General features: G+C 38.7%; 1 protein-coding gene across 9 annotated transcripts in view; it reads left to right on the top strand.

Moving 5' to 3' along the window:
* REPS1 (RALBP1 associated Eps domain containing 1) overlaps window positions 1-26,403 on the top strand; it is a 111,801-nt gene that overhangs the window by 45,343 nt on the left and 40,055 nt on the right. For 8 of the 9 annotated variants that reach the window (XM_048844399.2, XM_048844392.2, XM_048844395.2 and 5 more), the window contains exons 5-8: window positions 11,240-11,367; window positions 11,893-12,055; window positions 12,390-12,453; window positions 13,376-13,530. In XM_048844399.2, the coding sequence (XP_048700356.1) occupies window positions 11,240-11,367; window positions 11,893-12,055; window positions 12,390-12,453; window positions 13,376-13,530 (510 nt within the window). The remainder of the gene's footprint in view (window positions 1-11,239; window positions 11,368-11,892; window positions 12,056-12,389; window positions 12,454-13,375; window positions 13,531-26,403) is intronic. The other variant, XM_048844396.2, reaches the window with a different exon arrangement.

Raw genomic sequence — 26,403 nt, 5'->3', positions numbered from 1 at the left:
ATTCAAGAAATGTTTTTTTTGACAAATTGATTCCTTACCAGGCATATTAATGCAGAACTTTGAGTAATTCATTTAAACTACAGTACAGAAACTTATTTCCTGCACCCTGCAGAAGCAATGAAAATGCTTGGGAGGAGTCGGGGTAACGGAGGAGCTGACTGAGAGGGAAGGAGCCTGGAGGTGAATTTGTAGGATTGTTGAGTGTGGGTGGGACAAGTAAGAAACAGGAATTTGGGGGAGTAGTATTATTAGGGAGTTGGGAAACCTCCCCAGTGCAGACCCAGGCTGACCCCTAGCCTTTCCCATTGAGACAGGTACATCTGCCTCCCATACCCATTTGGCCCTGCAGCCCTCCTCTCCCCCCCCCCCCCCATTCAGCCCCTGCCTCAAAGCAATCACTAGCTCCTGAGCCTATGCCTCAGTCTGTGGTGTGTCCCCCCCCCGGCCCTTCTGAACCCCAGTCTGTGACACCCCCACCCAGCAGTCCTGTGTGCCCTGCTCTGACTGTCCTGTGCCTCCTCACCTGGCACTGTGAGGAACACAGCCTCCCCCTCCCTCTCTGTTGGCTGGTTGCCCTCTCTTCTGGCACCACAGTAGCCCCTGGTGGGCAAAAGGTGTAATTGCAGCACCTCTCCAGCAGAACTATATTTTGTGAAGGAAAAAAAACATCTGGGGCGAGGAGGGGACATGAATTCTGCATGTGTCCAGTGGTGGAGAATTCCCTCAGGAGTAATGTTCCTGAAACTAGCAGTAATCTTCCCTATCACTGTAAAAATGCAGCTTGAGGGGAAAGCAATGACACTACTATATTGTATGTTTTCAACTATGCTTTTCTTTCTTAGAGTAGGTTAATTAACTTGTCAGATTTTTTTTCAAAACTGAGACCTTAATACTTAGTTTTTACTTTCTCTAGCGCTTCTGTGTATATTTAAGATCCATATTCTTAAAGTCTTGTGGTTTGAGTTATGTTATGGTGGACTAATAGTTTGATACTCTGTGTGCTGGTACATCCAGTAGGCCTGTGTTAATTGTTTCTTTTTGAATAGTAACAAAATATCTTGTCTGATCCCAATGTTTCTACAAGTTCCATTTTCTTTTCTCCTCTCCCCTACTGTTCCCAGGTTTTCTACTTACAAGTGAATCCTAATTCAGGTTACACTTCTGCTTTTAGTATTATTTCTTGTGACAATATATTATCTTTTAAATTAGCATTTGGATTATTTTTTATATTTGAATACTTATGATTAGTAAGGTGTATTATAATTGGACTACTGTTTTTCAGTACATCCTTTATTGACCATACTTTGAGGACCAGGGAACTTCTTATGTGAGAATTGTCTGATGGTATTTTCTTGAGCTGTCAAGTCCTGAGAAAAGACAAAAAATTGTTTTTATTTTCAGGGACATATAGAAAGCCTAGATCAGGGGTTGGCAACCTTTCAGAAATGGTGTGCCGAGTCTTCATTTATTCACTCTGATTTATGGCTTCATGTGCCAGTAATACATTTTAACGTTTTTAGAACATCTCTTTCTATAAGTCTTTAATATAGAACTAAACTATTGTATGTAAAGTAAATAAGGTTTTTCAAATGTCTAAGAAGCTTCATTTAAAATTTAAATTAAAATGCAGAGCCCCCCCGACCAGGGGCCAGGACCCGGGCAGTGTGGGCGCCACTGAAAATCAGCTCGCATGCTGCCTTTGGCACGTGTGCCATAGGTTGCCTACCCCTGGTCTAGATCGTATGCAGAGGGTTGTGCCAATTATGTTGTCTCAACAAGTATCATGCCCTAGTAGTTAGGCATGCTTATAAATTATCTGATATAAAGATCATACAGTTTCTTCATTGTGCACATGTCACACGTTTATTGAGTACCACAGAATAGGTTTAGTCAAACAGTTTTAACAGCCCTAGTTAATTTGCATTTTTTAATGGATAAATTGACTTCCCTCTTCACGCCTGCATATAGTAGAATACTTGAGAACCTAGATTCTTACAAGTTCAAATGCAGATGAGCTATTTCTGGTGGCTGTCTTGTAGTTTTCAAAGCCAGTGGATTCCGTGGATTCCAGGGATTCGTCAGTAACTTGCTCTTTATTCATTTTTCATAACTACAGTAGTTTGCTGCAGAATTCTGTATTAATCAGTCAGTTCTGGCAAAAATATTCCTATTCAGTGCCTATTCAGTGAATGAATTTACTGACTCTAAAATGCTGTCAGAATTTGACCAAAAACTCAACCCTCTTAAATTCTGTTTTTTGTCACTTCCTCCAGATATTTCCTACACTGAAACACTATTTACTGTATTCAAAATTGTTCATTGCAGCAGGATTATATGTATTGCAAATGCTGTCTCCTATCTCTAGTTTCCAGCTAGAATAGGTTTTAATATTCTGTTGTAGCTCATGGCAAACCATGTCCATCCTGATTCACAGTGGAAAGACTTTTCTTAACCCAGCTAGCACCTTGGTATGAATCATAGCTGTGCTTTACACACACACACAAGGGGGGTGGGGGGGGTGAGAGAGAGAGAAGTGGTGATAGTACTCTTATTTAAGTGGGGGTCTAATAGTACAGGCTAGAATGATGGTGTTGGGCGGTGCTCTGCAAAATTCCAAATCCAGCTCTGCCAATGGTCCTAACCTTGGAGATTCCCTTCCTGTTCCAGTCTTGAGTGTCTCTTGAATAATCACCTAACTGTCAAATTGAGCCACTTTTCTGTTATGTTCCAAAAGTTCCAAGAGGTTTTAAAGATGAGACCACAATATTTTCACTTGTAATCCAGACAGGTGATCCAGGTCTCTCTAGCTATAAATCCAGTGTGTCTCATGCTAGGATTTAGAGAAGATTATCCTGATATTTAGGACTAGTTATTAGGGTTACCTTTTTGCAGGGGACAACTCATTGCCTGTGTCCCCTGTACTACCTTCTCCTCAAGTTCTACATTGAATCCCTCAATGTTTAAGAATATTGAACTTCTCACCCAAGAAAAAAACTTCAGCTATTTTAGTTACCCATTTGGCCCCTATTACTATAGTGTCTGAGCACCATATAGTCTTTAGTACATTCATCCTTGCAATACCCCATTGAGGCATGGAAAGGCTGTTACCTCTGTTTTACAGATGGGGAGCTGAGAACCAGAGACAGTCTTCCCCAAGGACATTCAGGAAGTATAGTCGGGCAGGGACCTGAACCCAGGTCTCCATAAGGCTAGTACCTTAATCCTTGAACTATCTTTTCTGCTGGTATTAATCTTCCATTTGTCTTTTCCAGTTTCTAAAGGAATGCCTTAGCCAAGCTTCATGCTTCTTTGATCATTTAATTATTCTGTGTGTTGGCGGCCAAGTCAAAGCATAGACCCAACTAACATCTGGGTGGTGATGTATGGAAATGGTTCTTACCAAACCTTTTATAAAGTACAGAATATTGTTAGAGTTTGGAAAGCTGAAAGGCTTATTAGCCAAAAGATAGTAGTTTAACTATTTCCTGGTGCTAGTAAACTTGCACCTGTTGGATGCCGATAACCAAAGTGTGTGAATTCTTTGTTTAAATATATTGTCACCTGTGTGTGCATTGAAAAACAAATATTTTCTATATGCTTTTTTTGGACCAGTGCCAAAATTGGATTACTAGATCAAGGGGCCAGTGATAATTTTAAGGTCCAGTATTCCTTTTACTGTCAGGATTTGACTAGCATGCCTCATATGTGGGAATGCTGTTTGGAAGCTGTGGTTACTGTTGACAAAACAGTTACTGTTGCCTAGGCAGAGTGAGAGATGGATCTTACAATCAGATCATTCTGATTATCATCTTGCTGCCTGGTACTTCAGTTAGGACACCATTTTAGTGCGATCTTGTAGTTTGCTAGAAGCGAAGGTTTTTGTGTAGTCGTAGAGGATCTTGGATTTGTGCCCTTTTGTTTAAGATATAAAAAGGCCTGAAAAGTGTGTGCAAGCTTTTATTTTCTTTTTTTACCTTAAATTCAGGAATGTAAAGTCTTTTCTTGGTTTTGCAGGAATAGTTTTTGGAGGCCCATGTGGATTCTTACCCCAATTAAGTGGGAGAGTTTATTCTAACAAAAGTCTATTCTCTTGGGTGTTTCTCAGGAATTTGAATTAAACAGATGCTAACAAAAGTTTTAAATAATCTGAATACAAATTGCTTCCCCTCTCAAACTAAGCTTCAGTTATTGATCTGTCACAAACATACTACTACTCCAGTTCTCCAGAGTTTCCCAGGGAAAAAAACAAAACAGATGCTTGAACTTATTATGAAAAGGAAACAGGTTCTCTGCTCCGTCCACAAAAAAAAAAAGTCATGCCTTTATACCTAATCAAGAGAAAAAACAGCACAAACTTTTTTCCTTTTGCATAGCAGTTTAAACTCCAGATCCAGCAGTTAGAAAGTTGGCTGCTAAAAGCTTTTCAGAAATGAAATGGTGGTTGAAGTGTCATGGCAGAATAAGGTGGTAATCAAATGACACCATTTTAAGGTCTGTTACTTCATAATATAATAGGGCTAGAAATAGAATCTTTACCAAAACAGTTTTCTTTGGAACTTTATCAATGTTCCCAGTTAACCCTGGAGTGTGAGTATGTGGGAATGCAGCCCCAAACCACCTCAATTTGTTCTCCATGGTGAAGAGAAGGATTATCTTGTAGTTCAGGAAACCTGCAACCTGAAAATATGGGCAAATTTGGAAGCATTTAACCTTGTGAGTAAAGGGCTTATCCTAGAATCCACCCATATCTCTCTGGTCCTGGACTGTTCGCTATACTTGCATGAGCCTGGCAACTGCATTCCCTTATAGTTATTTCAACAGCTAGAAAGAATTGAGTTACAGGCTTCAGTGGCAGACCCCCACAAAGATAAGGGATCCCTTCATGTGTACCCAAAACTTATCCTAAAGTGGTGACAGACTTCTACATCAACCAGTCTCTGTCTTCCTTCCAAACTTTCACTCCCATCCCAGTGAGCCCATCTTCACTCATTGGATGTGAGGAAAGCTCTCTTGATTTTAAGAGAATTATTGAAGGTCTTAGTCCTAACAGATTATTTGTGGCATATGGGGGTGAGAGGAATTAAAGCCCATTCCCCATAAGCTACTGCTCAGGGTGGATTTGATTTAAATCAAATTATTTGATTTAAATCACTAGTCAGGAAGACTCTCTTTAATCATGGATTTTTTCTCCATAAAAGTGCATTCTTGTTGGTTGTTATAACCTTAAGACATATTCTTCACAACTCAGAGATAGATGTAGGTTTCATTTTTAGAAGGTACACACTATACATTTTTAAGTGATTTATTTTGAAAATTTTTCTGATTAGTTTTACAGATATATCAGAAAATGAATAATTGAAACTATAGAAAATTATGGTGATTTTGAAGGTGGATAGTCTTCAGAATCCTGTATGTTGAGAATGGATTCTCATAAACTAAGTCAATGCAGTTATTTATTACCTGTTTTAGCCCACGAAAGCTTATGCTCAAATAAATTTGTTCATCTCTAAGGTGCCACAAGTACTCTCTGTTCTTTTTGCTCATTTAGTATTACTCATTGCATTCACTGATGGTACTACTTTAAAGATGAAATTATAAAAGGAAGATCTGCCTATTACAGCTATTTATTTTTTATCACAACTGCATCTAAAATGATAGTACCATAGAGTAACAATTATATATTTTGCTCAAACATGAGAATTCAAGAATAGTGCGGAAGGGCGACAGGCAGTCCTTAAGAAGGAAGTATGAAATAAAAAAGTTTACCAACCTGAAGATCCTGCATGTTCAGACATGTTCCTTTCATCTTCAATGCAGTTTCCTTCTGAGAAAACACTTCTTATGATGTTGTTTCATTAAGTCAACCAGGCCTTGCATTTCTTTGTTGTACTGCTTGCATTTTGCACGCATGCCTGTCTTACCCTGAGGTAGAGGAACTTCATTAAAATATTCCCAAACTGGGTCTCTCTTACGGCCTGCTGGCATTATAGATTTTCCCTTCTAGTGAGAGAATGATATGGTAGATCTCAAATCAGTGAAGGCTACATTCAGAAAGACCTCAAGACTTCTGGAATATGCTGCTCAAACAGTTCCACTTTTGTTTCTACTGCCTGTCCCTCCCTTCTCACATTTATCTCCTTGTCCAGATCTGTTCTGCTCCCAACAATCTTCTATTCATTGAACTTTTTGAAACTTTGCACTTTTAGAGAGAGGTAAGGGATTGACATAAATTTGCAGAGGGACAATAATGTTGAGGTCTGTTATTTCTCACCTCTGTATATTTATTTAAAAACATTTTTGGTGTTGTTAAGCATGTTATCTCTGGAGACAAATCCACAGATTGAGAACTACAAAACTAAGCATCTCTGATGGTATCTTCTAGACTGAGCACTGAGTCCCATTGGGTAGATAGAAATATTAACCTAAATAATCTATACAGAAGCCCCTGGAACCCCATAAGATTGGGTCCTTAATCCATGAACTATTGGACCTCATTTACAAAACTTTTCTTAAACATTACATGAATATATTCTCATAAAATAGAATTAGAATTTATAATCCCTATTCCATGATGAGATATCTTAGAGCTATAATGTATTTTAATTAAAACTATATTTAGATAGGTTTTTCCTCAAAAAAGCATTTTATCAAAAAAATCCGATTTAAATAAAAAATCTAATTTTTATTTTTTAAAATCATTGATTTTTATTCACCCTGCTACTGCTGTTTCAGTGACACATTTAAGGACAGATTCCCATAGGAGAAATGTATAGCACAGCCACATGGAGTTCAGTTCATGCTTTTACTAAGCACTGTGCATTAGTCTTATTCTCAGAGTTAGAGGCGAGACTTGAGAGTTCCTTGGCCTTCCATGCATTCCAAGAGGTGTTGCTCTTTACTCTCCCACAAGTGTGCATGCACAGAGGACTTTGAAGGACTGTGCACCAGTGAAGAGATACTTTACTGATAACGTTCTTCAAGAGTCTTCTCAGTAGTTCAGGAGAAGAAGCTGAGGTGGTTAGGGGCTGCACTCAAGCATCATATGTTGATGTCACTAGGGGCACTTGTCCAGCCCAAATGGACGTGGCTTTGGTAGAGTTTCTGTGAACTCAATACCAGGGAGCTCCAACTCACGTGTGCAGGAACAGAGGTGATTCTCGAAAAGTTAAAAGTAAATAACCTTTATTCACTTGTTCACAGACTTCCCCTCCTCCTCCCCAAAAATCCATATACCAACAATAGTGAATGGAAAAGTAACTAGAAGCACAAAACAAGATTGTACTACCTAAAAAGAAAACAATTCTGCTGATACCTTAAGATTACTTAAAAGATGTAGTAATTAATTTGGTGCTACCAGGTTTTTCCCCTAGGGAATTCTAGTGCCACAATTCAAATTGAATATGTAACTGTTTACTGTTTCAGGTGAAACGAGAGTTTTGGAAGTATATGGCAAGTATACTATGACTAGGCTTGGAAGCATAGTTTTCAGTAAAAATCTGATAAATGTGAGTAATTGTCCATTTTTCTCTTCACCTCAAAACCTGTGAAGAATTCAGTCTTAATTGAAATTCAGGAATAAAAGTTAAAGCATATGATGAAAGGTAAAACTTTCATAAGTAACTTAGAAGCCAGAATTTTCAGGAGCCAGTGATTTTCAGAAATCACTTAGGGGCTTAGTCCACTTGAAAGTCAGTGGGACTTTGTCAGTTAGGCACTTCTACAGGGAACATTTTCAGATAAATAGTACATATTTTTGCTGTTTACTTCATCTGGCAGTCAATAAAATGTAAGACTTAATTTCTCAATTTATCCTCTTTGGTAGTAGCTAAACTTTGAATAAACAGATGTGTTTGATAGTATAAAATCATGTTTTAAATACAGTATTTAATTCTTTATTAGTTATCAGCAAAAAAAAATCATATGCATTTAGTTTATCAGTATAAGCCAGGCTCTGGCTGACTGTAATATGTAACACTTTGATCCATCTGTTCACATAAAAGAACTCATCTATAATAAGTTGCTAAACTTGTATTGAAATAAAAGAATAACAGACCATATCTTTTGAGGATTTACATTTCCTGTTTAGTATATTAAAAAAAAAAAAAAAAAAAGACAGGATAAAAATAGAGTACTGGCACTTTTGAAAAAACCAACTACCTGTTCAAATTTATAAAATAAAAACAGAATCCTTCCAAGCCTACCCATGCAAAAGCAATTATTGCAATTAATTCTTTGATACTATAATCCTGCATAGATGGTATAGAAATGCTGAACCATTATTCTGACAGGAATAGAAATACTACAAGTGATAGTCTGATGATCACCACAGAATCAGTTTTAGTGTCATTGTGTGAAATTGAAGTTTGTAAAAACTCATCATGAAGGAAACTGTCTTCTCATTAGCAGATGGCCGACAATGCACAGCAAAAGCAAAGCAAGCAGCCAAGGTTTAGTAAACGTAATACAGGAGCAGTAGAAGTAGAAAGACATTAACTTAAGATGTCCAGGAACCGTAATTCATATAAGCCTTCCATTGACTTTAGCGACTTTTGTTTCAGGTCTGCAGGATCTAAGAGGTAAGCCAGTAGTTGAGGGGGAGGTGACAAGTTCTCTCAGACCTCCATACCCAGTAAGACTAACTTGGAAAGTTCAACTATCCCTCATCCACCATAGTCAAAGTAGGCATCCCTGGCAGACCAACTAAACTAAACCTTGTTTGGTTAAGTTATGTAAAAACTGTCTGTACTATAGTATTTTCAATACATGTTTTTGAATGTATTTTGCATTTGCAGGTATTGTACATCTTTAAAGCTGCTCTTGTAATTCTGCTTCTGTTCAGGCAGGTGAATCCTGCCCTGCAGCTGAACTTCATGTTCAGGATGGGGACTAAGCTCTGCCTCTGTCCAGAACTTTGTCCAGCTGCAGACCTGAGAGAACTTACAGGAATGGGAGCAATTTCAGATCCCACCTATTCCCCCAGTCGTGCTGTAACCACTGTTCAAAGGATCTCAGAGATGAGATGAAGAGCTGAGTGAAGATTTGGCTCACTATCTGTGGGGCCCACCACAGGCACAGAAACAGGAAGAGAAGGTCTTCTGAGATGCATTAGTTGAGCTGCTCCTACTTAATTTTTTGGCTAATTAGGCTAGCTGCTAAGGAAGAGTATGGAAGCATAGAGCAATTTGAGATCACCACCCCCTTTACTCTCAGCACTGTTGGATTAAACACTACTTTAGCTCACTGGCATACAAGGAATGGGTCTGAGGAAGTAGTTGTGTACACAAGAGAACTAAAACAATAGTTCCAGCTAGGAATCCCAAGCACAGGTTAATGTTTAGGGTGTGGATTGTAGCACCTTTTGCCTACTAATATAGCTAAAACTATTAATTACAATGATAGCTAGAAGAAACTAAGTAATCTAACATCTCCCCCTATATTAGACTTCCCCTATTTACAAGTGGGAGAAAGCTCTCCGGAAGAAATCTAAGTAATATCCTGTATTTTTTCTTGCAATGTATGTAAAGTATAATAGACCCCGACAATGTACTATGCACACTAGCAGATAGAGTAACAGGTAAAAGTTTTCTGTACAGTTTGTTTTTCTGAGTAGTTTTTTTTCTGAAAAAAGTGACTTAATATTCTCTAATCAAGTCTCCAGCCTAAAGGGCAACTTCATCACACTTAATCTTAATACATATAAACATGGAGTAATTCTGGAATTACATATAAATAGTCCCAGTAACAATTTTTTCTTAACATTTTAGTTATGTCTCATTACCTTGTTTTTTTTTTGAGGTTTTGCCTATTCTGTTCACTAACAATGATGTGTTCTCTATCCATAATCTCCATGAACCTGGATTTGTTGATAATACTCAAATTCTGTGAAAGAACTGCTTATATATACAAAGTTCTCTCATGGTAACTTACTTATGGACACCCATCCTAAGAACAGCTTAATTGTTCTTGCTGCATAAATTTGGCTCCAAGTTGAAGAGTTAACAGACTATAATGTGGTGAATGTTTTCTCCTTTCTTCGGATGTGCAGTGTAGGCTTCATGATCGTATCATGAGAGTCAAATAGTAAGTTATGAACCCACTTCTTGCATCTTTAGCACTGGATGCATGAGGTAGAAATGTGCTTGTGAGAATTTAACATAACCTCAATATTGCATTTGGTTGTACAAAAGCACTGTACAACCTTCATTCTGTTTAAAATCTTCAAGGGAGCCAATTTCACAACTGCTCCTTGGTCTTCCAGGGGTTTAATATTTTCTACTTGATGTAGGAAACAGACCTGAGTCTTGTGATTCTTCCAAATTTTTAAAATTTTCCTGATTATCCTGTTCCTTCCCAAGACTTCCTTCATTTTTTTATTGAATCACAACTTTGGAGGAGCTTGAGACTTTTATACCCCTGGCATTGGGTGACTCAGATGCCAAAAAAAAAGCTGCTATAGATATTTAAACATCAGTATAATTAAGTTATTAAAGCACTGAACATCCAACACTACATAATCAAAATAAGTTCACTGAACAGAACACATTTATGAAAAACAAGTCTGTACGGCTTTTGGTAAGCCTCTCAACCACCATGTTACATAATTTTACAGACTTGAGATTCGAGTATTGTTGAGTAAGTGTCACACTACCTTAGCAACAGAGTTAAGTTATTAAATTATAGTTATCAAGAAAACGGATGCTCAAAAAAAATGAGCTGTTGCTGGAATTACAAATCAAAACATTAAGAAGGAAAAAAATAGAAATAGCACAAGATATCTGAATTGCAGGAATGCCATATGACAACTTTAAATAAATGAATTAGTTTCTTTGCCTCTCAGTACAATGTTTGGTTTCTCTTCTCAGTTCTCTTTGAAGGGAAAAATATGAAGAAGTTTCATTTTAATTATTCTTGATATAGCACATGTTCACAACCCAGATCTTTTTCTAAAATTTATAAATACCAGTGACAGTAAGCAATCCCATCCTTTTTCTTTACTGTGTATATTTAAAGGAGTATTGTTCAGTATAAAATACTAATATTACAATAAGGCATTGGAGAATAGCCTTCGAATTTTTTTCACATTACTACAGTCTGGTTTCTGATTGTCTTCACAATTTTAATGTGCTTTTCTAGGTAGCACATTTATTTCGGTTTTCCATGGACTTCATCCAGCTAAAGTTTTCTTAAATTTTCCTCAGGTTGTTATATTTTGAAAGGGAAATGTTTCTTCTGCTTTCAGGCTCATCTACTACTGGTGATCCCATATGGTCTGGCCATTCCCCGCCACCACATCAAGAAAACTGGGTCAGTTTTGCAGATACCCCACCAACCAGTACTCTTTTAGCCATGCATCCTGCTTCTGTCCAGGTGTGACATTTTATTGGTATTCATTTGATTTGCTTCATTCAAATTAATGTTGCAATCATCTTTTTCATACTTTCACTGCAGACTCATACTGTGGACCCAAATTTACTATGTTGTGGAGGTCAGAAATCTGTTCTATGCTTATTTACCCAACAGATACTTCTGTATCATTGCGTTGTTAAGTATTATACCTTTTTAATCTAGTAAAGTTTTTCAAAATTAAAAATTTGCTAACATTTGAAAAGCCAAATTTAAAAGTAACTGAGAATATTTGTACTTTGCTTTCTCTGCATACACTCCATACTTTTTTGTTGCTTACATAATTGCAATCACTTCTACACCATTTAATGTGCAGAAATATTTCCTATAGCTTGATAGTCCCAAATATGCAATTTGCTGACAGCTTCCTGCAGCACTTAAACTTCTACAAGAAATAACTAAGCTTTGAAGGCAAGTAGTCTAGAGACAATGGCAGTCCATGTGATTGTTTTAGACAGATAATACTGAGGAAAAAATGTTTCATTGCAGGACCAGACAACAGTACGAACTGTAGCATCAGCTACAACTGCAAATGAAATTCGTAGGCAATCGAGTAGTTATGATGATCCCTGGAAAATAACTGATGAACAAAGGCAGTATTATGTAAATCAGTTTAAAACCATTCAACCTGATCTAAACGGCTTTATTCCAGGTGAGTTCTTTAAACACAGAAGTTACTATAGGTATAGCAATTTTGTATTCTCAAAGACAGCGTGCTGGTGGACGTGGATTTATATATCATTTTGTCAAGTCCTACGTTTACTGAATTATTGGTACAGTACAGCTCCACTCTGATTAAAAAAAACTGAAGCTTTGAAACTAATTTGTCTTTATAATAGGTCAGCTTTGCTAGTCTTACTCTTCTAATTAGCACTATTCCCTTAGACCCTTTGCTAAATTGTTTAATTGTTTTTACCATAAACTTTAAGAGCCTTAGAATGGTAAGCTTGCAATAAATATTAAGCATTATTGTTTTAATATTTCAGGGTCTGCAGCTAAAGAATTTTTTACCAAATCAAAACTACCTATTCTTGAGCTTTCTCACATTTGGTAAGTGTGAAGTGTCAAAGTTTGGGGTAGCTATTTTTGAGAACTGCACTATTTCATATTAGGGCTGTCTGACAATCAGTCAGCACCTTTCATCTTCCTTCCTAGAAAGTGTCGCCTGCACAAAATGCCAGTGCTATTCTAGTGTCAATCCTGTTCCCATTTAAGCCAATATTACATTTTCCACTGGCTTCAGTGGGATCAGGACTGGGCCTCTACTTAACAGGGAGCTAGAGTCCACAATGTCAGGTACTTCACACAACCAAAGTGTGTTGAAATTGCATGGAAAAAGATGCATTTTTGTCATGCGTATTTCATTTAGTCACACATGCTTCTGGGTAAGTTTGTTAAAGTCCCACAATGACTTAAACAAAAAGCTTACTCTTCATTTCAGTGTAGAAAGAGTGCTACAATGCCAGACATGATCATTCAATAACTCGTCCTCAGCAGATTTGGTCTCCTTCATTAGCTGTTCAGATAACTTACATTTTGGATTCTAATTTAAATAAGATTGTTCCCTCATTAAATAAAAGTATGTAAAGTATCAAACTGTAATATCTACATGCTGAAAAACTGCTGTATTATCTGCCACTAATTTAATTTTTGCAGATAGTGCTGAGCAGAACCATCAGTGCTTAAAAATGCAGAAAATAAGGATAGTAAACTAAAGACTTAGAATGTAATATTAAATTAGTTTAAACCCAGTCGTTAATTTTAGAACCCGTCATTAATGAGGACTCATCTCTGTCATTAAAGAACACTCAAAATGCATAGCACTGTAGGTCCTAAGTATTAACATGGGAAATGGAATTATATAAAATACACATCTAACAGTCTTTCAGATAAGGCAACAAAAGAATATAATCTGAAAATAAAATGGTTTAGAGAGGAATTTGATTTTATTTATAGTAAGTTTTCCTTTTAGGGAACTGTCTGATTTTGATAAAGATGGCGCATTGACACTGGATGAGTTCTGTGCTGCTTTTCATCTGGTAGTTGCTAGGAAGAATGGCTATGACTTACCTGAAAAACTACCTGAAAGTTTAATGCCCAAACTGATTGATTTGGAAGACACAACAGGTAAGATGTGTGTTGCTAAAGAACCTTCATTGTATGTCCAGATGACAATCCAGTTAAGGTTACAATCAAATAGCTGATATTTGCAGAATTGCAAATAAACTTAGAAGTTTTAATTTATTTTATGATGGTACGTGAAGTGATCCACTATCCTGAGTCATGTAATATGTGAGGGTAAAACTTTCAAAAGTGTTTGCTTGACTTGAGAGGTTTTAATGCTTAGTACTTAAATGCCAAAGTCACTTTTGAAAATGGAACTTAGGCTCCTAAGTCATATAAATGCTGGTGAAAATGTTACATACAGCCATTGTTACCTATGGGAGAAGAAGGATGGCTTTGTTGTTAAAGCACAGGAGATCTGAATACTATTCCTAGCTCTGCCACAGACTTCTGTGACTTTGGATAAGCCAGTTAATCTTTCTGTGCCTGTTTCCCTACCTGTAGAATGGACTACTTACCTGACAAGGATGTGATGCGTCCTGTTCATTAATATTTGTAAACCACTTTGATTTTCTTGAATGGAAAATGCAAACTACCATTTCCTGTAAATGATATATATAGAAGTAAATTGTTTTGTGCTCATCTTTTGCTTCTTCACAGTGCATAAAGAAGCCCTGAAATTTATATTAAAATTTTACTTCAGAAATACCAAACTTGCTTTGAATGTTAAATCTTTTCTTTTTTTGCGCTGGAGGACTTACAATAATTGGCATTAAAATTAAGTAATACTTAACACACTGAATACATATTTAATACAAAAAAATTTCATATGTCTCAAAATGCTTACTAAGGTGGGAAAATATTAGCCTCATTTTACAGATGAGGAAACTGAGGTGTGCAGAGCCTATGGAAGGGCAGAGAATGGAAACCATTCTGTGCCCTCTCCGTTGGACCATGCTGTTTTTTGCTGTACAAAGGCCAAGGAAATTAGAATGGGAGCTTCCTTGGTCCTTTATATGAAGATGCTGAGTAACTGAAGCTTGAACAGCTATTCGCTATGACAGTTGTAAGGTATTACCAGAAAGTTAGTTAAATTTGGAGGAAGTGGTTTTCAGGTGTCACTTCCTTGTTACTGGTGATTTTTATCATCCTAGTTTACCAGTCATTGATAGCCTTCTAGGGGAAAAAATTAGACAAGATTTAGCAATCAAGAGAAACCAGTTGGGCCATGACACACGTCATAAAGAGGCAAAAAGGATACAAACTGGATTTGTATTTCCTCTTACTTCACTTTTAAGGACAGTAGCAAATTAGTACTACTACTAAATCTTAAATCTTAGTCATTTGACCCAAAAAAATCAGGTGATTTTGTTTTGTTTTTTGTTTTTTGTTAAAATCAGTAGGAACACAACTTCTTTTTCTTCTGCTATGGGTGTGCATGGTATGGTCACCACTGAATAGGGATATCTATTTTTAGTGGTCATTCTTCAGTGTTTTCCTCTCATGAGCTGAAGTATTTGCCAATCTTTGCTAAAATGATTTAGATATTTGATATAGGTACCTCTAAAAGTCAGTCAGACACTCTTCTTCTCTCTACTTCGAAAGTATGAATTTCACTTCTGGCTTTCAGTTGTGCACCAAGTTTCTACTTAAGTGCAATAGCTATCTTTCCTTTTACGTTAACTTCAAAAATTTAGGGGCATTCTTCCAAGGCTTAATTTACTAATGCCCACTTCTAAAGACAGAAGCTGTATTTGAACCTCCAAGTTTGAATCTGAAACTTTCATTTAATCTTTTTCACATATGAAGCAGTTTAAGAGCATTGAACATTGATTTGGGTTGTCTGCACCTAGACAGTTGTACTGCTTTAACTAAGTGGAGCTGCTCCCCGAAGTGTGGAATCTGTTACATCAGTATAAAGGTGCTTTTTACTGGTATACCTACTCTCATATGGGAAGAATAACCATTCTAGTGTAAGTAATCTTTATGCCTGTATAAATTCATCTGCCCTAAGGCTTTTACCTGTATTACTGTTGTAGTAGTAGTAGTGATAATAATCAACTCTAACCAAAATAGTTATACTTTGAAGTGTAGACCAGACCTTAAACCAGAAAGTTTTGCAGCTGGCTGCAGCTTCATCTAAAATTTGAAAATTTCCTGGTCAAAAATGCTACAATGAGCTCTATATATGAGGTGTGAAGTGGCCTTCCAAATCATGGGAAAGCTTTTCCAAAATAAAAATCAATATGGCACTGATCTCCATTATGAAAATGACAACTCTTGTGACATTGCTGTGGGACCCTAGCATGGTAGATAGTCTCTGACCCGCTCCACTAATCCTGGCTGTGCTTGTGAAGGCCTCGTGTCTTGCTTCATCTAGGCAACTCTAGAATATTCTTAGAGCTCACTTGCTATTTTATTTAAACGGGTTGACTTGAGTGCGCTCACAGTAAAATGTTCAGTCTTTAGTGAATTAAGATCTTTTCTTTGAGTAGGATTAAGGGCTTTAGCAAAAGTTACTGGTGGAACTAAATTGTTGTAGCTACACCAGTGCAAGCCCCTAGTTATAGATGCATTTAAACCTGTTAGTCCTCGTTTATATCGATTTAGGTTAAGCTAATACATCTAGTTTAGTTGGCAGATCAAATTACATGGATTCAAATTTTCTACTGCAGACCAGCCTAAAGACATGAATAAATTGATCTTCTGTAATGCTTGTGTGAAAGCCACACTGCAATAAAACTTGTTTCCAACAGCATTCACAAAAATGTAAGAATTTTTTTTTTCAAATTCAATTTATAGTATTTGAGCATATCTTGCCATGTGTACTTTGGGCTGGGCAAAATGGGATGCAGCTTTTCTCAGATAATAAGCTTTCTGGGCAAAGGAGAGTCTTCTACTCTGTACAGAGCATCAACCAAAGTGGAACCCTGATTTTTTTTGAGGCCTCTAGTTGCTGCCAAAATATGACACATAATGGATTGTGAAAATTACTTTAAGAGCAGAATTATTTGAGTAACATCACTGGCTTTTCCCTCTTGTATCAAATTCACGTTTCTCATCCTCTGTTTCAAGGATCTGAAAAATGACACCCTTACCTCTCTGTCCTTTCCTTAACGGATTTTTCCTTTGTCTCCCATGCTGCTGTGCTCTATGCTTGGAACTTGCTGTCCGCTCTTACATGTTTTTGGGCAAATTCCTCCTCTAAACACTGCATAACCATATACTTTTTGTGATCAGAAAGTATGTAACAAATCATATTTAAACTGCTACCTTCAATTCTTGGATTAAACCATTGCCGGATCATGCAGTGTACTATTTAAACAGTGCTTCTACCTTAAACTAGATTGTAGTGTCTCTGGGACAGAGATGACTTCCTTGTCTGTTACTGCATGATGAATTGCAAAAGCTAGTGGAAGAAGATAATCAAATGTCAAGTAAAAGTAAGCTTTTCATGTACTACTACATTTATAGAAAAAATACTGTCTACAATATCTTGGGGCCACTTAGAATTTCACACAAATCATAGTCCTAGAGTTTAAGGCCAGAAAGGACAACCAGATCATCTAAATAGAGGCCGCAGATGTATGTAACAATCCTATAGTATCTTATTCTACATTGCTGTTCTCCGATGTGTTGAATTTGAATGGGGTCACATCAGCAGTTTTCTCCACATACACATCAAAAGCTGGAGGATAACTGTTTGCATTACAGTAGCTCTAAGGAGCTCAGTCAGGGTCAGGACCACACTATGCAAGGGGCTGTGCCAGTATTTAAGACTTTGCCCTAAATAATTTACAAAGTGTCACAGAGCGAAAACAAACAGGAGGAAAGGAAGATGTGAATTAAAAATATCGGAGCATCTGGTCAGACGAGTTGTATGTACACTTAGCATGTTTGAAGTCTCATGCTGTTTATAAGTAAATTATATCAGTATTCTTGTTGACTGGTGGCTTGGATGACATTTTATGGTCTGTTGGCACTGAAATGTGCAGTAATTCACATTTCAATTCCTGTTATGTGAGTAACATTTTTAATATCTTCCACTATCACCTGAGTATAGAGCCTTAAACCATTCACGTAATTCAGAAGTAGTTCCATTTTTTTTTTTCTTGTAAATTTGCATTCGGGCCAGGTTACTGCAGTAATGCCATTTCCTTAAACGAAAAACAAGCTAAATCTGTTCCTTTCTTGGATGACTGTCAAGGTATACCTGTTTGGAAGTAGCAGTTGCCTTACTTATAGCTTATGGATCTGTGGAGACCTGAGGAATGGGTGCTTTTCAGACTTAATTTCTCACTATTTTACAGTGTCAAGTTAGAAAGTGGTAAACTTACAGTACTTTCTAGCTTATTAAACTAAACCCTTGCTCCTGGACCATATTTTGTAGAAAGCCTACCTAATCCTTCAGTCTACCTGTAGGAATAATAATACCTATTATTATTATCATCATCACAACACCAACTGAACCAAAATTCTTTTATTAAATCTAAAGGCCGAATGGTCTTTATACAGCTGCTGCAAATGTGCCTTAAATGCCTAAGCAATCATCATAGTTGGTCATTTACAGACCCGTTTCCTTCAAAATGACTGTTAAGGCTTTGGGGAGGCAGCTCAGGCTTCACTGAGCTGATTCTTATGTTTTCTACATTCATTCCTCAAGGTGGTATACTTTGCCTGCAGAACTGTAGCTGCCAAATACAATTCCTGAAAGCCCGCTGCCTTCAAACTGTGCCTTGTTTGCTTTGTGATTATTTAAGAAAGCTGCAGTTAGTTTTTTTCCCCATAACTTCCCATGGGGTTCTCCTAGTCAATATTTCCATGCAGTCAATGGACCTCTGCTGTACTTTGCCAAAAATGGATATGCATAGGTACTTAATATACCCTCCATTTCCTTTCTTTTCCTGAACTTCCCTGTAAAAGACCCTTATAGTGGCCCTAGAGGATAGGATGCTGTCCCTTCTGTCCAAGGGTCTGGAGCAACCAAAATTATGTCAGTGGGATCCTGGACAAGCCCCCAAAGGGAAGGGGAGTGGTGGTAGTGGTGATGTTTGTTCATTTTTACATACATGGTATCACCACGATACCATTCAACCATAAATTTCTTTATTAAATCTAAAGGCCTAATGGTCTTTATACGGGTGCTCAAAATAGACCTTAAATGTCTGTCTGATCGTCATACCCATATACTAACATGCTCTCATAAGTAAGACTACGATATAATGATGAGTATTTTTAATAAAAGTCAGGAACAGGACATGGGCAAAAAACAAAATCACAGCCCCATGACTTTTACTAAAAATACTCATGATTGAATCTGAGGTCGGGGGAACACTGGGTGGGGAAAGCCAGAGGCCCACTGCTAAGGAAGAACCGCAGGGGGCCCACCACTGCTTAGGTCCCTGCTGAAGGGGGATTTCCAGGGGACCTGTCACCACTCTGGGATCCATGGGGGGAGGTAGAGGTGGCCAGAGGCAATGGGTGGAGAGCTAGGGGAAGCAGTAAGGGCCAAGGGCACCAAAATACAACTGTACGTTATTTTTATTATTGTCTGCAAACAAAAAACCACACAACCACCCTACATAAATAAAACAATGATTTGGACATGTATATATGCATATTTTTGTTTTTCCTGAAGTTAATTAAGTATTTTAGGAAAATTGGTCAGTGCAGCTACCAGGAAGAATTGGTGGCCCCACACAGAGGCCATCAAAAAAATTCTTGGAAGAATCCCTGACCTAGGGTCAGAATTCTTACACCACTTTTCCAAGTATTAAAAGCCCCAGCTTCTGACCAGATCTCCTTCTGCAAGACATAGTGTTCTGTCTTTCAGTGGTCATCTGTTGCATTAAAATCAACTTGCAGCACATAAAAAAATAATCTTTTAAGTCATAATACCCACCCTGTCTGGGTTGCAAAATTACCTATATTTGATATCAAGTATTGTATTTACTTTGCCTCAGTAATAACTCTTTTATACAAAACTTCTGAACACAAACCTTTTAATGATCTTTTTTCCCTAAAATACTCTTAAGGTAACACTTGCATGGTTCAAACTTCTGTATAAAAATCTTCAAGCAAGCAAAGGGAGCAGAAAATCCCAATATTGGCAATATTTGGGAATTTGTCTTGTGACAAATCTTGTGATATAGGGGGTTTTTAAAGCACCAGCTCCTGGAGTTGGGTGATTGCGTTTTTTAAATGAAAGCAGAGATTGTGTTTTTAGCCCATGTGATTTGTATTATGTAGAACAGGGGTGGACAAACCTTTTGGCCTGAGGGCCACATCGGGGTTCCGAAAGGGCTGGGTAGGGCAAGCTGTGCTTCCCCAAACAGCCCGGCCTCCAACCCCTCTCACTTCCCGCCCCCTGACTGCCCCTCTCAGAACTCCCAACCCATCCAATGCCCCCTGCTCCTTGTCCCCTGACTGCCCTGACCCACACCCCTGCCCCCGGACTCCCACTCCTGTCCAACCCCTGCTGTTCCCCATCCCCTGACTGCCCCCCTCCCCAAACCTCTGCCCCATCCAACCGCCCCTTCTGTTTTAAGTCAACCTAACTGAAGTAGATTTAATTTTGTAATGGAGACGTGCCCTAAGATTACATTACCCTGCTGCTGCTTTTTACTAGTCTTTCCTCTTTACTGCTAATTTCCTTGGTAGTACCTCTAAAATAAGCTCTGGAAATGTGTGCAGATTTTAGAGTACTTTGAAGTATTGGCTCTTAAACCAAAATATTTGCTATTAGGGCAAAATTCCAGAAGGAGCTATTGCAGAATTCAGACAGAGCAACACATTCTCATAAAGCTTCTGAGAGCAGGACTCAAACTTTCATTGTATGGGTACTCTGCAGTTCAGTAACCATAGTATGTCACGTGGAACACCCACTTATTCTGACATCAGGTTGCCTGTAAATACTCTGGTCTGCAACATAGCCTCAGTCCTGCAGTATGTGCGTAAATGACTGTCATTGGCCCCATTAATTTTGCTTGAGACACACAGTAGAGCTAACTTTTTACCCTAAATCACACTTTAAATGTTAGGTTTCAGAGTAGCAGCCGTGTTAGTCTGTATTCGCAAAAAGAAAAGGAGTACTTGTGGCACCTTAGAGACTAACCAATTTATTTGAGCATAAGCTTTCGTGAGCTACAGCTCACTTCATCAGATGCATTCGGTGGAAAATACAGTGGGGAGATTTATATACACAGAGAACATGAAACAATGGGTGTTACCATGCATACTATACAAGAGTGATCAAGTAAGGTGAGCCATTACCGCTTACAGTGTGTATGGTAACACCCATTGTTTCATGTTCTCTGTGTATATAAATCTCCCCACTGTATTTTCCACTGAATGCATCCGACGAAGTGAGCCGCAGCCCACAAAAGCCCATGCTCAAACAAATTCGTTAGTCTCTAAGGTTTCAGAGTAGCAGCCATGTTAGTCTGTATTCGCAAAAAGAAAAGGAGTACTTGTGGCACCTTAGAGACTAACCAATCTATTTGAGCACGAGCCTCCGCGAGCCACAGCTCACCCCATCGGATGCACACCGTGGAAACCGCAGCAGACTTTATATATACACAGAGAATATGAAACAATACCTCCTCCCACCCCACTGTCCTGCTGGTAATAGCTTATCTAAAGTGATCATCAGGTGGGCCATTTCCAGCACAAATCCAGGTTTTCTCACCCTCCACCCCCCCACACAAATTCACTCTCCTGCTGGTGCTAGCCCATCCAAAGTGACAACTCTTTACATAATCAAGTCGGGCTATTTCCTGCACAAATCCAGGTTTTCTCACATCCCCCCCACCCCCATACACACACAAACTCACTCTCCTGCTGGTAATAGCTCATCTAAACTGACCACTCTCTAAGTTTAAATCCAAGTTAAACCAGAACATCTGGGGGGGGGGGGTAGGAAAAAACAAGAGGAAACAGGCTACCTTGCATAATGACTTAGCCACTCCCAGTCTCTATTTAAGCCTAAATTAATAGTATCCAATTTGCAAATGAATTCCAATTCAGCAGTTTCTCGCTGGAGTCTGGGTTTGAAGTTTTTTTGTTTTAAGATAGCGACCTTCATGTCTGTGATTGCGTGACCAGAGAGATTGAAGTGTTCTCCGACTGGTTTATGAATGTTATAATTCTTGACATCTGATTTGTGTCCATTTATTCTTTTACGTAGAGACTGTCCAGTTTGACCAATGTACATGGCAGAGGGGCATTGCTGGCACATGATGGCATATATCACATTGGTGGATGTGCAGGTGAACGAGCCTCTGATAGTGTGGCTGATGTTATTAGGCCCTGTGATGGTGTCCCCTGAATAGATATGTGGGCACAATTGGCAACGGGCTTTGTTGCAAGGATAAGTTCCTGGGTTAGTGGTTCTGTTGTGTGGTATGTGGTTGTTGGTGAGTATTTGCTTCAGGTTGCGGGGCTGTCTGTAGGCAAGGACTGGCCTGTCTCCCAAGACTTGTGAGAGTGTTGGGTCATCCTTTAGGATAGGTTGTAGATCCTTAATAATGCGTTGGAGGGGTTTTAGTTGGGGGCTGAAGGTGACCGCTAGTGGCGTTCTGTTATTTTCTTTGTTAGGCCTGTCCTGTAGTAGGTAAGTTCTGGGAACTCTTCTGGCTCTATCAATCTGTTTCTTTACTTCTGCAGGTGGGTATTGTAGTTGTAAGAAAGCTTGACAGAGATCTTGTAGGCGTTTGTCTCTGTCTGAGGGGTTGGAGCAAATGCGGTTGTATCGCAGAGCTTGGCTGTAGACGATGGATCGTGTGGTGTGGTCAGGGTGAAAGCTGGAGGCATGCAGGTAGGAATAGCTGTCAGTAGGTTTCCGGTATAGGGTGGTGTTTATGTGGCCATTGTTTATTAGCACTGTAGTGTCCAGGAAGTGGATCTCTTGTGTGGACTGGACCAGGCTGAGGTTGGTGGTGGGATGGAAATTGTTGAAATCATGGTGGAATTCCTCAAGGGCTTCTTTTCCATGGGTCCAGATGATGAAGATGTCATCAATATAGCGCAAGTAGAGTAGGGGCTTTAGGGGACGAGAGCTGAGGAAGCGTTGTTCTAAATCAGCCATAAAAATGTTGGCATACTGTGGGACCATGCGGGTACCCATAGCAGTGCCGCTGATCTGAAGGTATACATTGTCCCCAAATGTGAAATAGTTATGGGTAAGGACAAAGTCACAAAGTTCAGCCACCAGGTTAGCCGTGACATTATCAGGGATAGTGTTCTTGACGGCTTGTAGTCCATCTTTAAATGTTGCTTCCCCAAAGAGGGAATGGTGCCAGACACTAGTTGAAATTCATTCTGAGCAGATTATGGAGAATCAGTGTTTTAGGGTATGTCTGTACTGCTGTTGGGAGTGAGTCTCTTGGCCTGGGTAACAGACTGCTAGCTTCACTTGAGCTAGCACACTAAAATAGCAGTGTAGACTTCGCAGCTTCAGCGGAGACTCTGACTGGCTGCCTGAGCTTCAACATTCACACTCCTGTTTTTACTATGCTAACTCAAACTAAGATAGCTTGAGTCTGTCTGCTTGGGCTGGGAGGCTTATTCCCAGCTGCAACATAGATATACCCACAGTTTGAGGCCCAGGTGGGCACAAAAAGTTGGAACTTCAAAACTTTGATGTTACATGATTTTTGGGAGTTGGGCAAGGGGAGAGCATACAGTGCTACTGTTCTGTAATATAATATGCTCAGAAGAAAATTGGTGGGGGAGGAATTATGTGCTTCAAAAACTTGTTAGATACCTTAATGCCACAAAGGGGGAGAGATTATTCAGTAGTACTTGGTGAAATGGGGCGAAATTAAGGAAAAAACGGAATAAATAACATCACAAATATGACAATTGTTAGACTGGAATAATCTCCGAAAAGTAGTGAAGGGAAGCCCAATTGCTTGAGTTTTTAAAAGAAGGTTAACTCAAACAGTGAAGAATATATTGCAGGGAACAGTTCTTTGATATCAGAGAGCAGACTAGGTGGTTTAATAGATCTTTTATATGTTCTTCTGTCTTTATATTCAGATTACAATTTGTATTGATGTTTAATCTCTCTATATTGATATCTTTCAAGTAAAGAGGTTGTTTCTGTTCATACTGGAAGTTTGTTTGATATCCAGTATGGTCTTGATTTTAGGTGAAATGCTGTAACTTTTTTCATTTGAAATTTGTCTCATCATGGTGTAATACGCATTCTCTAAACTATCAAATAGATTGCTCATTACGTTATACCACCAGGAAACAGAAGTCCCTAGTTTCAAACTTCTGCCATCACTGTGTTAACATAATACCCAGAAATCGTGACTCTTGAGATTAAATACAGTTAAAACAGCTGATTCATAGATTCATAGATATTTAGGCCAGAAGGGACCATTATGATCATCTAGTCTGACCTCCTGCACAATGCAGGCCACAGAATTTCACCTACCACTCCTAAAAAAGACCTCACATCTATATCTGTGCTATTGAAGTCCCCAAATTGTAGTTTGAAGACCTCAAGGAGCAGAGAATCCTCCAGCAAGTGACCCGTGCCCCATGCTACAGAGGAAGGCGAAAAACCTCCAGGGCCTTCCAATCTGCCCTGGAGGAAAATTCCTTCCCGACCCCAAATATGGCGATCAGCTAAACCCTGAGCATATGGGCAAGATTCATCAGCCAGATACTACAGAAAATTCCTTCCCGGGTAACTTGGATCTTACCCCATCTAAAAACCCATCACAGGCCATTGGGCCTATTTAGCATGAATATTTAATTACGAAAACCATGTTATCCCATCATACCATCTCCTCCATAAACTTATCGAGTTTAATCTTAAAGCAAGATAGATCTTTTGCCCCCACTACTTCCCTCGGAAGGCTATTCCAAAACTTCACTCCTCTGATGGTTAGAAACCTTCGTCTAATTTCTAATCTAAATTTCCTAGTGGCCAGTTTATATCCATTTGTTCTTGTGTCCACATTGGTACTGAGTTTAAATAATTCCTCTCCCTCTCTGGTATTTATCCCTCTGATATATTTATAGAGAGCAATCATATCTCCTCTCAACCTTCTTTTAGTTAGGCTAAACAAGCCAAGCTCCCTGAGTCTCCTTTCATAAGACAAGTTTTCCATTCCTCGGATCATCCTAGTAGCCCTTCTCTGTACCTGTTCCAGTTTGAATTCATCCTTCTTAAACATGGGAGACCAGAACTGCACACAGTATTCCAGGTGAGGTCTCACCAGTGCCTTATATAATGGTACTAAAACCTCCTTATCCCTACTGGAAATACCTCTCCTGATGCATCCCAAGATGACATTAGCTTTTTTCACAGCCATATCACATTGGCAGCTCATAGTCATCCTATGATCAACCAATACTCCAAGGTCCTTTTCCTCCTCCGTTACTTCTAGTTGATGCGTCCCTAGCTTATAACTAAAATTCTTGTTATTAATCCCTAAATGCATGACCTTACACTTCTCACTATTAAATTTCATCCTATTCCTATTACTCCAGTTTACAAGGTCATCCAGATCCTCCTGTAGGGTATCCCTGTCCTTCTCTAAATTAGCAATACCTCCCAGCTTTGTATCATCTGCAAACTTTATTAGCACATTCCCACTTTTTGTGCCCAGGTCAGTAATAAAAAGATTAAATAAGATTGGTCCCAAAACCGATCCTTGAGGAACTCCACTGGTAACCTCCCTCCAACTTGACAGTTCACCTTTCAGTAGGACCCGTTGTAGTCTCCCCTTTAACCAATTCCCTATCCACCTTTCAATTTTCCTATTGATGCCCATCTTATCCAATTTAACTAATAATTCCCCATGTGGCACAGTATCAAACGCCTTACTAAAATCTAAGTAAATTAGATCCACTGCGTTTCCTTTATCTAAAAAATCTGTTACTCTCTCAAAGAAGGAGATCAGGTTGGTTTGGCACGATCTACCTTTTGTAAAACCATGTTGTAATTTGTCCCATTTACCATTGACTTCAATGTCCTTAACTACCTTCTCCTTCAAAATTTTTTCCAAGACCTTGCATACTACAGATGTCAAACTAACAGGCCTATAATTACTTGGATCACTTTTTTCCCCTTTCTTAAAAATAGGAACTATGTTAGCAATTCTCCAATCATACGGTACAACCCCTGAGTTTACAGATTCATTAAAAATTCTTGCTAATGGGCTTGCAATTTCTTGTGCCAATTCTTTTAATATTCTTGGATGAAGATTATCTGGGCCCCCCGATTTAGTCCCATTAAGCTGTTTGAGTTTCGCTTCTACCTCAGATATGGTGATGTCTACCTCCATATCCTCATTCCCATTTATCATGCTACCATTATCCCTAAGATCCTCTTTAGTCTTATTAAAGACTGAGGCAAAGTATTTGTTTAGATATTGGGCCATGCCTAGATTATCCTTGACCTCCACTCCATCCTCAGTTTTTAGCGGTCCCACTTCTTCTTTCTTTGTTTTCTTCCTATTTATATGACTATAGAACCTTTTACTATTGGTTTTAATTCCCTTTGCAAGGTCCAACTCTACTTGACTTTTAGCCTGTCTCACTTTATCTCTACATATTCTGACCTCAATAAGGTAGCTTTCCTTACTGATCCCTCCCTTCTTCCACTCCCTATATGCTTTCTGCTTTTTCTTAATTACCTCTCTAAGATGCTTGCTCATCCAGCTTGGTCTACAACTCCTGCCTATGAATTTTTTCCCCTTTCTTGGGATGCAGGCTTCCGATAGCTTCTGCAGCTTTAATTTAAAATAATCCCAGGCCTCCTCTACCTTTAAACCCATAAATTCTTCAGTCCAATCCACTTCCCTAACTAATTTCCTTAATTTTTGAAAGTCAGCCCTTTTGAAATCAAAAACCCTAGTTGCAGATTTATTTTTGTTAATCCTTCCATTCAGTTTGAACTGAATTAGCTCATGATCACTT

This window comes from Caretta caretta, chromosome 3 (assembly GCF_965140235.1).
Source record: "Caretta caretta isolate rCarCar2 chromosome 3, rCarCar1.hap1, whole genome shotgun sequence".
NCBI classification, from domain to species: domain Eukaryota; kingdom Metazoa; phylum Chordata; order Testudines; family Cheloniidae; genus Caretta; species Caretta caretta.
The sequence above is the reverse complement of the archived record's forward strand: the minus strand, read 5'-3'. Positions and strand labels throughout refer to the sequence as shown.